The sequence below is a fragment of the Dipodomys merriami genome, unplaced genomic scaffold, assembly GCF_024711535.1.
Source record: "Dipodomys merriami isolate MVZ:Mamm:240054 unplaced genomic scaffold, mDipMer1.0.p SCAF_3, whole genome shotgun sequence".
Classification (NCBI taxonomy): Eukaryota; Metazoa; Chordata; class Mammalia; order Rodentia; family Heteromyidae; genus Dipodomys; species Dipodomys merriami.
Genome location: NW_027204492.1, coordinates 82,527,194 through 82,539,542, shown reverse-complemented (window position 1 = coordinate 82,539,542; position 12,349 = coordinate 82,527,194). Strand labels below are relative to the sequence as shown.

The 12,349-nt window shown below is 38.5% G+C and overlaps 1 protein-coding gene across 16 annotated transcripts in view; it reads right to left on the bottom strand.

Annotated features, from left to right (window-relative positions):
- The window catches only part of Huwe1 (HECT, UBA and WWE domain containing E3 ubiquitin protein ligase 1), a 172,728-nt gene that overhangs the window by 71,022 nt on the left and 89,357 nt on the right, over positions 1–12,349 (bottom strand). For 15 of the 16 annotated variants that reach the window (XM_070040419.1, XM_070040423.1, XM_070040420.1 and 12 more), the window contains 5 exons: positions 11,112–11,288; positions 6,518–6,763; positions 4,664–4,797; positions 4,161–4,255; positions 1,219–1,410 (listed from right to left, as the gene is read on the bottom strand). In XM_070040419.1, coding sequence (XP_069896520.1) covers positions 1,219–1,410; positions 4,161–4,255; positions 4,664–4,797; positions 6,518–6,763; positions 11,112–11,288 — 844 coding nt within the window. The remainder of the gene's footprint in view (positions 1–1,218; positions 1,411–4,160; positions 4,256–4,663; positions 4,798–6,517; positions 6,764–11,111; positions 11,289–12,349) is intronic. The other variant, XM_070040427.1, reaches the window with a different exon arrangement.

The window sequence follows — 12,349 nt, the reverse complement described above, 5'->3', positions numbered from 1 at the left end:
CTTCGAGTATGTAACTCTTTGGTCCTTTTTTCTATTTCAAACAATTCAGGATTATTCCTAATATGAAATAGGCTAAATGTAAGTTCACTGCCATGCTACAATTAGGATCTGAAAATCTAATGCATTTAAGTCAAGAAGAGATTATAACCAAACATTAGGCTTACAAGTACTTCACATGACTGCTTTCAGGTGAACAGCACAGCAGATCAAAGATGGAGAAAATAAAAGGCTCCACAACACAGAAAGAAAACATGGGCAAGACCCACAAAGGAAGTCCAAAATGCTGCAGGGTCTTAAGTCAAAAAGTGTAACAAAATAAGGATCAAGAAACTTGAACATGTTCTTAGATGGTCCATTTTACTTCAATACAGAGGTAGTAATAGACATTTAAATTCAGAGAAAAGCATTAAAAATAAACAAATTAGAATAAAGGTAAAATGATAAGGATTTAGGATAACAAATAAAAACACTAAGAGCCATTTTGTGTTTGCTTTTAGGGGAGGCTAAAGATTCCCAGAAGCTGTCTTCATTTTCTTCTTTAGTAATAAATGTTAAAATGCAGCAACTATTAAAGAAGAAACAAAATCGGCTCCCCAAACAATGGAGTTACATTTATGGAAAAAAGATGGCAAAGAAAGATCAATGTACATATTTAATGCAATATTGTTTCCTGCCAATATTGAATAGTCTCCATAAAGTAACCAAATTAACTTTAATAAAACATGCATGAAGCTATGTTACTGGCCACACTACATTAACAGATAAAGTATCTAGGCAAGTAACCAGACAGTTAATTACGACAGTTTAGTAACACAAAAGCAAAGTGAAAAGTTGTTTAATAGAAGATGTTACATCATCTATCATGCTGCATACAAGTAAAAGGGAACTAAGAAGTATATAGTAGATTTAGCATTAAATGGAATGGTAGCAGCATAAGCCATAAAGCAATAGTCAATGAGTGAGCATAAAGGAAGGAATTAAAGAAGTGAAGGTAACATGGCTCTCAGGAAGGAATTCTCTCATTTCTGTATCCCTAACAGCTAGTACAGAGCCTGTCAAATAGTAAGGACTCAACAAAATACATGTGAAGTGAGTCACAGGAAGTTTTGTTTTTGTTTAAACCATGAAACAATACAGTCTTTCCAACTCAATTTGTTTGAAGACTGGTTAAAGGCTCTGAAAGCCAGAAAAGGGAATAGAAAGTAGAGAATCACTCACCTGACAACAAAGGCTTGATTTGCTTAATTCTGGCAGCCATGGCTGGGGTGATTTTAGATTTGCCCTTAGAGTCTGAAGTAGTTGGTTCATCTGTTTCCATGGGAGCCAATGTGTCACCATCTAGCCCAATGCCTTCCAATAAGCCCTGGGTAGAAGCATCCATACTTCCAGCTGTTCCATCCTGTTCCCCATCTGAAGATATAAGATGACAGCAATAAAACCATGCAGAGCCAGCACTTACCTAGTTCCTTGTTCTGAAGTTCCAAGAAAGAGCTATCTATATGGTGCCTTTACATTCCAATGTCTTTCTAAATTGGAAGAAAGAAAAACCACAACCAAAAAACTGTACAGCCATGTTTGTTTTGTTGTTTGTTCGAAGCACTACTAATTGCTAATATCTCCAAATAAAAGCCTATGACTATTCAACCCAAAGGAATATCATTCACATCGGCTGTAACACATATGACGCCTGATGATACTAAATATAGAATATGACTAAATAATACTTTTTTTTCCTTTTCAGGTGGGCAGTGTGCCAATACTGGGGATTGTACTCAGGACTTCAGGTTTTCTTTCACTAAGCTTTTTCACTTATGTCTAGGACTCACACACTCAAGATAACAGGAGATAAGGTTAATCGTAAATAAGAAAGTTAAGAGTGGGCTGGGAAGGTGGCTCAGTGGTAGAGCGCTTGCCTTGCATGCATGAGGCCCTGGGTTCGATTCCTCAGCACCACATAAGCAAAAAGATAAAAGGAGGAAGTGGTGCTGTGGCTCCAGTGGTAGAGTGCTAGCCTTGAGCTGAGGGACAGTGCCCAGGCCCAGAGTTCAGGCCCCACGACTGGACCAAAAAGGAAAAAAAAAAAAAAAAAGAAAGAAAGAAAGAAAGAAAAATAAAGAAAAAAAAAAGAAAGAAAGAAAGAAAGAAAGTTAAGAGTTTCACACAATTTTCTGCTCTGGTCCTGCTGGCTTCATACCCTGATCCTCAGATCTTAAGCTTTTTGAGGAGTGAAGACAACAAATGTAAGGTATTGGTACATTATTAACACCAAACAGTTGTTTCCTAGAATTTGGTGGCTCACACCTACTTGGTATGAGCTTTTATACTTAAGTTTTCACTAAACCCTGAAATACAACACAGGAGAAACATTTCTGGAAATATTGTGTGTATTCATTTTAGGCTTATTGTCTTGGTGTGAAAGAATTGTGTAATGATTTCTGCTTATTGAACTTTGGAAATTGTATTGCTATATAAAAATAAAATTTTCTAGTTGGACACTAGTGGGTCATGCCTATAATCCTAGCTGCTCAGGAGGCTGAGATCTGAGAACCATGCATAATTTGAAGCCAGACTAGTAAGGAAACTGTGAAACTCTCCTCCTATTAACCACCCGAAAAGCTGAAAGTGAAGGTTTGACTTAAGTCGCAGAGCACTAGCCTAGAGCTTAAAAGTTCAGGGAGAGCCAAAGGCCAGGCCCTGAGTTGAATCACTAGTACAAGTATAATTAAATACATTTTCTACACTGATGCTCTACCACTTGAACCTCATGTCCAGCCTCATAATATATTCTAAAGCAGAACTGATCCAAACATATAATTTTGACTTTTATAGTAGAAATGCTAAAAAAAATAAAGAGAGGGACAGACAATGTGGCTTAGTGGTAGAGTGCTTTGCTTAGCATGCATGAAGCCCTAGGTTCAATTCCTCTGTACCACATAAGCAGAAAAACCTGAAAGTGGCACTGTGGTTCGAGTGGTAGAGCACTAGCCTTGAGCATAGAGAGGCTCAGGGAAAGAACCCAGGCCCTGAGTTCAAGCCCAGGACCAGCAAAAAAAAAAAAAAAAAAAAAAAAAAGTAAGGAAAGGAGGGTGAAGGAGACATCTATAATCCAGGACATTTGGAAGTTAGAGAACAGGAGAACTGAGGTTCTAGGGACTAAACTGGGCCAAAATCTGAGGAATCCTTATCTCATCCAATTAAAAAAAATTTAAAAATGAGTTGGATGCAGTAATCATCTATCATGCCAGGTATGTAGAGTCCAGGCTGGCCCTAAATATAACCATGAGGCCAAAATTATAGCAGAAAGGTATGGGTCGAGTATAGAATAAATGCATAGAAAGCCCAAGGAGCTATTTAAGCTCTCATACTATAAACTTGTGGTTGCAAAAGTAGCATACTGTTTAATCCAGGATGATCAAAATAGTTATTTTAGAATGTCAAAAGAACCCCAAAAAACCCCAAACTGGAAGCTGGTGGCTCATGCCTATAATCCTAGATATTCAGGAGGCTGATATCTGAGGATCATAGTTCAAAGCCACCCCAGGAAGGATAGTCCATGAGTTCCTACTACTCAGAAAAAGCTGGAAGTGGCACTGTGGCTCAAGTGGTAGAGTACTAGCCGTGAACAAAAGAAGCTCAAGGACAGTACCCAGGACCAGAGGACAAGCAACTCCCCACCCCCCGCCAAAAAAAAGAGAAAAGAAAAATTGACATTTCATACTAAAAAACAAAATTACACCAGGCCTTTTGACAAGTATTATTTAGGTACCAACTTGATATTTACATAATACTATGAACAAACATTCATTTTTCAAATTTGCGCATGAGTGCTAAAGAGAATGATCAATTCTTAAATCTTTATATGGGAAAGATTTAAGCATCATCATCACAAATTCTACACATTAAATTTGGTTATGGAAATACGTGTCTTATGCTTTCTGATATAAATACTAAATTTTACTATATGTATATTTCCTAGCAGATCTGACAAAAATAACTGAAACTAGTGAAACTGGTTATAAAATATAAACATAACTAAGTGAAATCAGTGAAACTGAGGACTACTAATTGCGAAGAACTTACTAAATTCTAATAAGCCTGTAGCGCCACAGGGATAGAATTTAAAACAAGTAATGACTCAAATTTTAGTTTCTTAGAGTTACCTGATTTTTTTCCGCCCTGGCTCGTACCTGCCTTCTCATCCTTTGGAACTAGTTTCTGCATGTCAGCCTGGCCAAATTCACACCCAGATGGTAGACTAAAAAAGAAAAAAGAAGTAAAAGTACATAATACCACCACCACAAGAACAAAAATTCCCTGAAGGCTCACTCCTCACACTGTGCACAGTTTGACTTACATGGTCAATATTATTCCTACAATAGTAGTTAACAAAGTTCTTAGTTCTATATAACTTTTTTGGTAGAAAAATCTAATTATAAAAACTATGCTGACATAACATGCCTGAGATTATCAAATCAAGGATGCAACAGTGTGTTAGTTTGGCAATTAATTCACTAAGGTGGTTAAGAGCAATTACTAAGTTGTAAGAGCAAACCTCCAACTCTCTACTATGCCCTACCATTCCCCTCACCAAAACAATTATCCAGGATTCTAAATTTCTGTCAGAAAAGCAAATGGAGACATTAAGAGAAATTATTTCTCTTACCTGTTTGGAGTACATAGAGAGAGAAGAACAGTGCTTTCCCAAACTAGAGAACAGTATAGCTGGCTCAGCTTGCTGAGAACACTTAAACCCAACTGAGAGCCCCACTGATTTACGGAAATTGAACGAATTTCACTCTGCAATCAAAGAAGAAAGAATTTCACATTTGAGATGTTCTCCGAAGTTCTATGAAAATTTTTTGAATAGGAACTGGTGGTTCAAGTTTGTAATCTTAGCTATTCAGGAGGCTGAGGTCTGAGGATCCATGTTTAAAAATAGTCTAGAGCCGGGCGCTGGTGGCTCACGCCTGTAATCCTTGCTACTCAGGAGGCTGAGATCTGAGGATCTCGGTTCAAAGCCAGCCCGGGCAGGAGAGACCGTGAGACTCCTATCTCCAATAAACCACCAGAAAACCGGAAGTGGTGCTGTAGCTCAAGTGGTAGAGCGCTCGCCTTGAGCTGAAGAGCTGAGGGACAGCGCCCAGGCCCAGAGTTCAAGCCCCACGACCGACAAAAAAAAAAAAAAAAAAAAAAAAAAAGTCTAGGCAAGAAAATGTGAGAATCTTATGTCCCATTAACCACTAAAATACTGCCAAGTGGAGTTGTGGATGGTAGAGTGATCAGCTCCGAGGCCCTGAGGTAAAACCTTAGTACTGGCAGACACGCTTAAATAAATTTTGAGGTGTTTTCAGAATGATAAGGGATAGTATTTTATTCTTACAGAGTTGTCCACAGTTAAGATCATAGCACCGAAAGATAATTGTCTTAGAATACTTACAAGAGTCTAATGGGCCTCCTCAATATTAATACATGTTCAGGGAGAAAAGGAGAATACTAGTGTACTGCATTTGCTAGGGAGGTGGTTCTACAGCCTAAACCAATAAAAAAATTCAATAATGTGTCCCAATTTTGCCTGCAGAAGTCAGGCAAAAATTCTAGATCAAGATCTATTGGTATTTCCTGAGTAGTCTGTATGACAGACAGCTGAGCACTTCTTGGCCCTGAAATAAAATCCTTCCAATTTCTGCTTTCTGTGTAGCTATACTTCTAAGCTTAAGTAACCACCATGCCTATTTCTTACCATGCCTATTTTCAGATAGATATCACAGGTCACTGACTTTCTCAAAGAAAACAGTATTCCTCGTTCATTAACTACTATATTCTAAAATTTGTGGTTGTGATACAAATAGTATTTTGCTCCACTTGTTTCAGAAAGGTATAGCCCTAATTATAAATACCCAAGCATTATTATATAATTTAATCCTCCAGTTTATCACTGTCCTTTTGACTTCTGATCTGACTGATCCATTAACTAGAAAAGAATACACATATTGTTCAATACAAGCTGATGAGCTGGAATACCTTTAGAATCAATTACTCAAGAAATAAAGCTAATGAAACTGAGCATATACACCGAGTTCCTTAATCTTATTCAGCTAGGAAAACACTACACTGATTAAACCATGCCCCCAAAATGCTTTCTTCATGAAGCACAGAGAGATATAGGGTTTGAAAATTAGACATACTTAAAAATCTGCTAATTATGACTGATTTACAGTTCTGTGATGAAATGTCCTATGGCAACTCATTACCATGTGCACATGACCTTGTAGAAAGACTAGAGATTACAAAATCTGATGGATACCAAATTGTGGTTTGCATTGATAAAACGGGGTGAGCACAAATCCTAGTCAGCCTCTATTGATGACACTGACAAAATTTATGCCTATCTTTGAAGAGGGTCCAATTTACATGATAAATAGAATTGTTTTTTGAGCTGCCCAGAAACAACCAGGTGTATGCTCTAGGCATTTCATTATTTTGAAACCAAGGTATTTGGTCCAAATAGCCAACTTACCTGTCCAACTCTACAAGTATGAACAAACATCATGATATAAGCATGAGCAGCAGTGAGTGCATGCAGTAGAGGTGTGGCCTGAGCTGAGAGTGTAGCATCAGCAACATTGCCAGCACATGCCAGTTCTCGTAACAATACGGAGCCCCCAGGGGATTCAATGGGGCGATGTAAGGGTTCCAAGGAGGAAAGGATGGAGTCCAATTGGAGGAGCCCTTCCTGAAGGACTTTGGGTTCATGTGATAGTGTCTGAAACAAGAATAATAAATAATATCAATATATAGTGAATTTCATTATGGATTATGAATTTCATGGTCAAAATGGGATGATTATTAAGTAAAATCTCCCAAATTGCAGACATAACCATATTTCTCACCTTTCAAATGGCAGAAACAAAATATGAACCCAAGTACATTACACCTCAATGACTTTTGCTGCAGCAACATACTACATTCATCACATTTAAAATCTTGTGAGGGCCAAACAAGAATGTGACAGTAATATGATATATTAATTATAAATTTTGCTCAACAAAGAGTAATGTTAAATAAGGTTCCAAAGTATGGAAGCAAATAACCATCACAATGTTACTTTTCTTCCTGAAGAAAGGTAATTATAATTATAAGAGATGATTTAAACTGAAGGATTATGTATTTCTTCTTGAGTCTGGATAATTATGTGACAATAAAACACTACAATGATGGGGAAATTATGTGCTTTTTAATGGTTTCCCATCAGAGTATTTTAGAGGTAAACATGCCCACGTCTTTCCCTTACTCGCTTACAAACTGCACTGAACATTTGCAATGAGTAAAACAAAAATGAGTTAATATTTTTAAAAAATAGCTAAAAGTTTATAAGCAATGAGAATTGCCATTTTTGGCAGAAATTATCACTGCACAAACACCTAAGAAAGGAGGTTCAAGATTTAATGTAATTATTATCAAACCCCAAAATTTTATGGAAGATGAGAGTACAGAAATAAAAAAGATGGTGTTGGGAAGGTGACTCAAGTGGTAGATTGCCAGCCTTGAGCAAAAGCAGCTCAGGGACAGCATCTAGGCCCTGAGTTCAAGCCCCAGGACCGGCGGAAAGGGAAAGGGAAAGGGAAAGGAAAAGGGAAAGGGAAAGGGAAAGGGAAAGAGAAAGGAAAGAAGCCTGGAGCTGATGGCTTATGCCTGTAACCCTAGCTACTAAAAAGACTGAGATCTGAGGATTGGGGCTCAAAGCCAGCCCAGGCAGGAAAGTCCATGAGACTCTTAACTCCAATAAACCACTGGAAAACCAGAAGTGGCACTGTGGCTCAAGCGGTAGAGCACTCGCCTTGAGTTGAAGAGCCCAGGGACAGCGCCCAAGCCCAGAGTTCAAGCCCCACGACCAAAGAGAGAGAGGGGGGGGAGGGAGGGAGGGAGGGAGGGAGGGAGATTTCTCAGCTGGGTACCAGTGGCTCATGCCTGTAATCCTAGCTACTCAGGAGGCTGAGATCTCAGGATTGTGGTTCAAAGGCAGCCCAGACAGTAAAGTCTGTGAGACTCTAGCTTCAATTAATCACAGAAAAAGCCAAAATTATCGCTATGGCTCAAAGTGCAGAGCACCAGCTTTGAGCAAACGGCTCAGGGACAGTGCCTAGGCCCAGAGTTCAAGCCACAAGACTGGGGGAAAATTCTCTAAAATTCAGCCAGGTGCTCACCCTTGTAATCCTGGCTACTCAGGAGACTGAGAACTAAGGACTGAGGTTCAAAGCCAGCCTGGGCAGGAAAGTCTATGAGACACTTATCTCCAATGAACCACCAGAAAACCAGAAGTGGCACTGTGGCTCAAGCGGTAGTGTTCCCCTTGTGCTGAAGAGCTCAGGGACAGTGCCCAGGCCTAGTTCAAGCCCCATGACCGGAAAAAAAAATTCTCTAAAATTCATACACATTCTTTTTTTTTTTTTTTTTTTTTTTGTCGGCCGTGGGGCTTGAACTCTGGGCCTGGGCGCTGTCCCTCAGCTCTTCAGCTCAAGGCGAGCGCTCTACCACTTGAGCTACAGCGCCACTTCCGGTTTTCTGGTGGTTTATTGGAGATAGGAGTCTCACGGTCTCTCCTGCCCGGGCTGGCGTTGAACCGCGATCCTCAGATCTCAGCCTCCTGAGTAGCTAGGATTACAGGCGTGAGCCACCAGCGCCCGGCTCATACACATTCTTAAGAGGTCCCACATACCCCTAATCAACTGTGTGGGAGGATAAAGGGACCAAATTGACAACTCATATTTCCCAGTTTCCAACCTTTCCATAAACATAAAATGATATTTTAAAACTGAAAACCTGGCATAGAAGATTTACAGAATAGGGCCGGGAAGGTGGTTCAGTGGTAGAGCGCTTGCCTTGCATGCATGAGGCCCTGGGTTCGATTCCTCAGCACCACATAAGCAAAAAGATAAAAGCTGGAAGTGGTGCTATGGCTCAAGTGGTAGAGCGCTAGCCTTGAGCTGAAGAGCTGAGCGACAGCACCCAGGCCCAGAGCTCTGGCACCATGACCGGACCCCCACCCCAAAAAAAAAGATTTACAGAATAGGATAGCACTCAGAAACAAAACTTCACATTTATAGTCAAAATACTTTTCACAATGATAACAAGAATGAGAGAAAGGACATTCTTTTCAATAAATAATGATGCAAAATCTAGATATTCACAAATAAAAGAATGAAACTGAATGTTTCTTTATACTGCATAAAAGTAAACCAAACGGGGCTGGGAAGGTGGCTCAGTGGTAGAGTGCTTGCTTTGCATGCATGAGGCCCTTGGTTTGATTCCTCAGCACCACGTGAGCAGAAAAAGCCGGAAGTGGGGCTGAAGCTCAAGTGGTAGAGTGCTAGTCTACAGCTGAAGAGCTGAGGGACAGCGCCCAGGCCCAGAATTGAGGCCCCCACAACCGACAAAAGAAAAATAAAAAAATAAAAGTAAACCAAATGATAAAACTCCTAAAATAAATCATAGTGGTAAAGCTTCATGACACTAATTTAGGCAACAATATTTTACATACAAAACCAAAACTACATGTTAACACCAAAAATTTTTGTTTGGCAAAGGACAATTTCAACAGAATGTAAAGGCAAATTGCAGAATGCAAATATCTGCAAATCATTTACCTACTAAAGGATTAATATTCAATATACACAAAGAGTTCTAATAACAAACAAAATCTGAATAAAAATAGCAAAGGATGTAAAGTCACTTCTCCAAAGATACATACATGGGCAACAAGCAAGCACATGAAAATACTTCACATCACTAACCATCAAGGAAATAAAAGTCAAAATGCAAGTAACATACCACTGCATGTTCATTAGGAAGGCTATTGTCCAAAAAAACCCACAAAAACCAAAAAACAAAAAAACCAGAAAACAGGAATAGGTTCAAATGAATTTCAATTTGAATTCTTGGATACTGCTGGTAAGAATAGAAAATGATGCAGTTTGTGCAGAATAGCAGTATGAAGTTTCATCAAAATATTAAACATGAAATAAAATTTATTCCAGATATTTCATTTTTAGTTTCATATATATCCATAAGAATTAAAAGCAGAGCCTTGAAGACATATTTGTGAAGTCAGTTTCCCAGGAGATTTATAGTCACCATAGCCAAAAGATAAAAACAATTGTAAGGGTACATTGACAAATTAATGGATAAATAAAATGTGGTATACTCATTATTAAAATATAACTTAGCCTTAAAAGAAACATCTAACATGTTACCAAAAAGAATAAACTCTGAAGTGAATAGAAAAATCTCATACGTCATACCATTTCATTTACATGATATAACTAGAATAACTCAAATTTAGTAACAAAAAGAATGGTAGCTGCACCCAGCGCTGGGGTGAATCAATGAATAGTAGTTGTATCAATGAATACTAGTTTCGGTTTAGATGAAGTATTTTCAGGGAATCGTTACACCACAAAGTGGATAACACTGAAATTTATACTTGCACGGGGATAAGATGGTAAATTTCCTACTATATGTAGTTTGTTATTATCAAAAACAAAATAAAGGACTCCTGTTTTTTGCCAAATTTAAGCAATGCAATATAGGTCAACTATACTGAAAACTCATGCCTAAAACAAAGATAGAGGAAAAACATGTTACTTAATATACTAGAACATGTTAGAAAAGGAATGACATACTACTGAAATCATTATTAGAAGTATGCTTTCTTGTCCAGTGCTAGTGTCTCACGCCTGTAATCCTAGCTACTCAGGAGGCTGAGATCTGAGGATTGTGGTTCAAAGCCAGCCTGGGCAGGAAAGTCCCTGACACTCTCATCTCCAATTAACCACCAGAAAACCAGAAGTAGTACTGTGGCTAATATGTAGAGCGCTTGCCTTGAGCTGAAGAGCTCTGGGACAGCACCCAGGCCTAGATTTCAAGCCCCATAACCCACAAAAAAAGTATGTTTTCTTCTCCTATGGAGAAAGCAAAATGGTATTAGATCTACATACTAAACATGGAACAGTAACAACAATTTAAAAAAAAAACCTTTTCATTTTTCAATGAGAAATAATGTGACATATATTGTACATATATGAATATTAATATTTTGGCCATATGCTTCTTACCAAAATGGATTTGCAGACACCTGCAACAGCTTGACAGGCAGCAGATGTAGGAAAGTCAATAGGCAGGTTGGGAAGACCCAAAATGGTAACCAAAGGCAAGAGACCTTTCTGATTCACAAATTCTTGACAGTGGTCATCTGTTGTATTGTTGCTCAGAATAGATTCCACAAATTTCATCTAGGTAATGAAAAAAATATTTTAAGAAAAAGTTAGAGGGCCCCACTTGGACTAAAAGGACAGTTAAGATGGTCACAATATCACTGTTTTCTAAAATACCAAAACTTATACTAAACGGTGATAGATGCATAGTACATAGCCTAAACCACCAAGAAATTAAGAATTAGAACTTCTTCCCATCTACCATTTCAACTATACCAGGATATAATTTTAGAGGAAAGTGAAGTATAGCTCAGAGCCACACAATAAATCAGATTCAGGACTACTTCTACTCCCACTTCTTGGTGACACTGGGGTTTGAGTCAGGGCCTTGCATTTGCCAGGAAGGCACTCTATCACTTGAGCCACTCCCCAGCCCTTTTTTTACTAAGTTATTTTCAGAGCGTTCATTTTTCCTAGACCAGTTATGAACTGCATTTTATCTATGTGTCCTTGTAGCTGGGATCACAGATTTGCACACCATGCATGCCCAGCATGTTTGCTGGGATGGAAGTGTCATTAACATTTTGTCTAGTATGTCCTTGAACTGTGATCCTCCTGATCTTTGTCTTCATAGAAGCTAGGATTACAGTCAAAATTCACCACAACAAGACCCAAATTTCTTATTTTTGCTTATTTACTAGTTATGTACGCCTCCGCGTATACCACAGCTACTTCCCCTGAAAGAGTGGTTTGAAGCAAACAAAGCAATCATTTTAAAAGAAAGAAAAATGTGGGCAACAACACATAGGCACAAAAGAAACGTCTCTAGGAGTGTTGAAAGTGCTTGATATCCTAGAATAATGCTAATTGGGTTTTTCCTTATTGCTAAATAATTCTAGAAAAGTTCAAATACTTTGCATTTTCCTGTAATACACTTAGGAAGCTAAAAGAAAAGGACACATTGACTGGGAAAGAGAGAAGTTAATGAGAAAAAATATATGCTGTATACATTCAGAACATGTAATAAAGGAATAATGGTATTAAGAAAGCCCACTCTATGTCCTTTTGGATTCCAATGGGCAGAGAATGAACAGAAAATGAACAGAAAATGGAGAATCAAACTAGGCTGGGGATCAGGG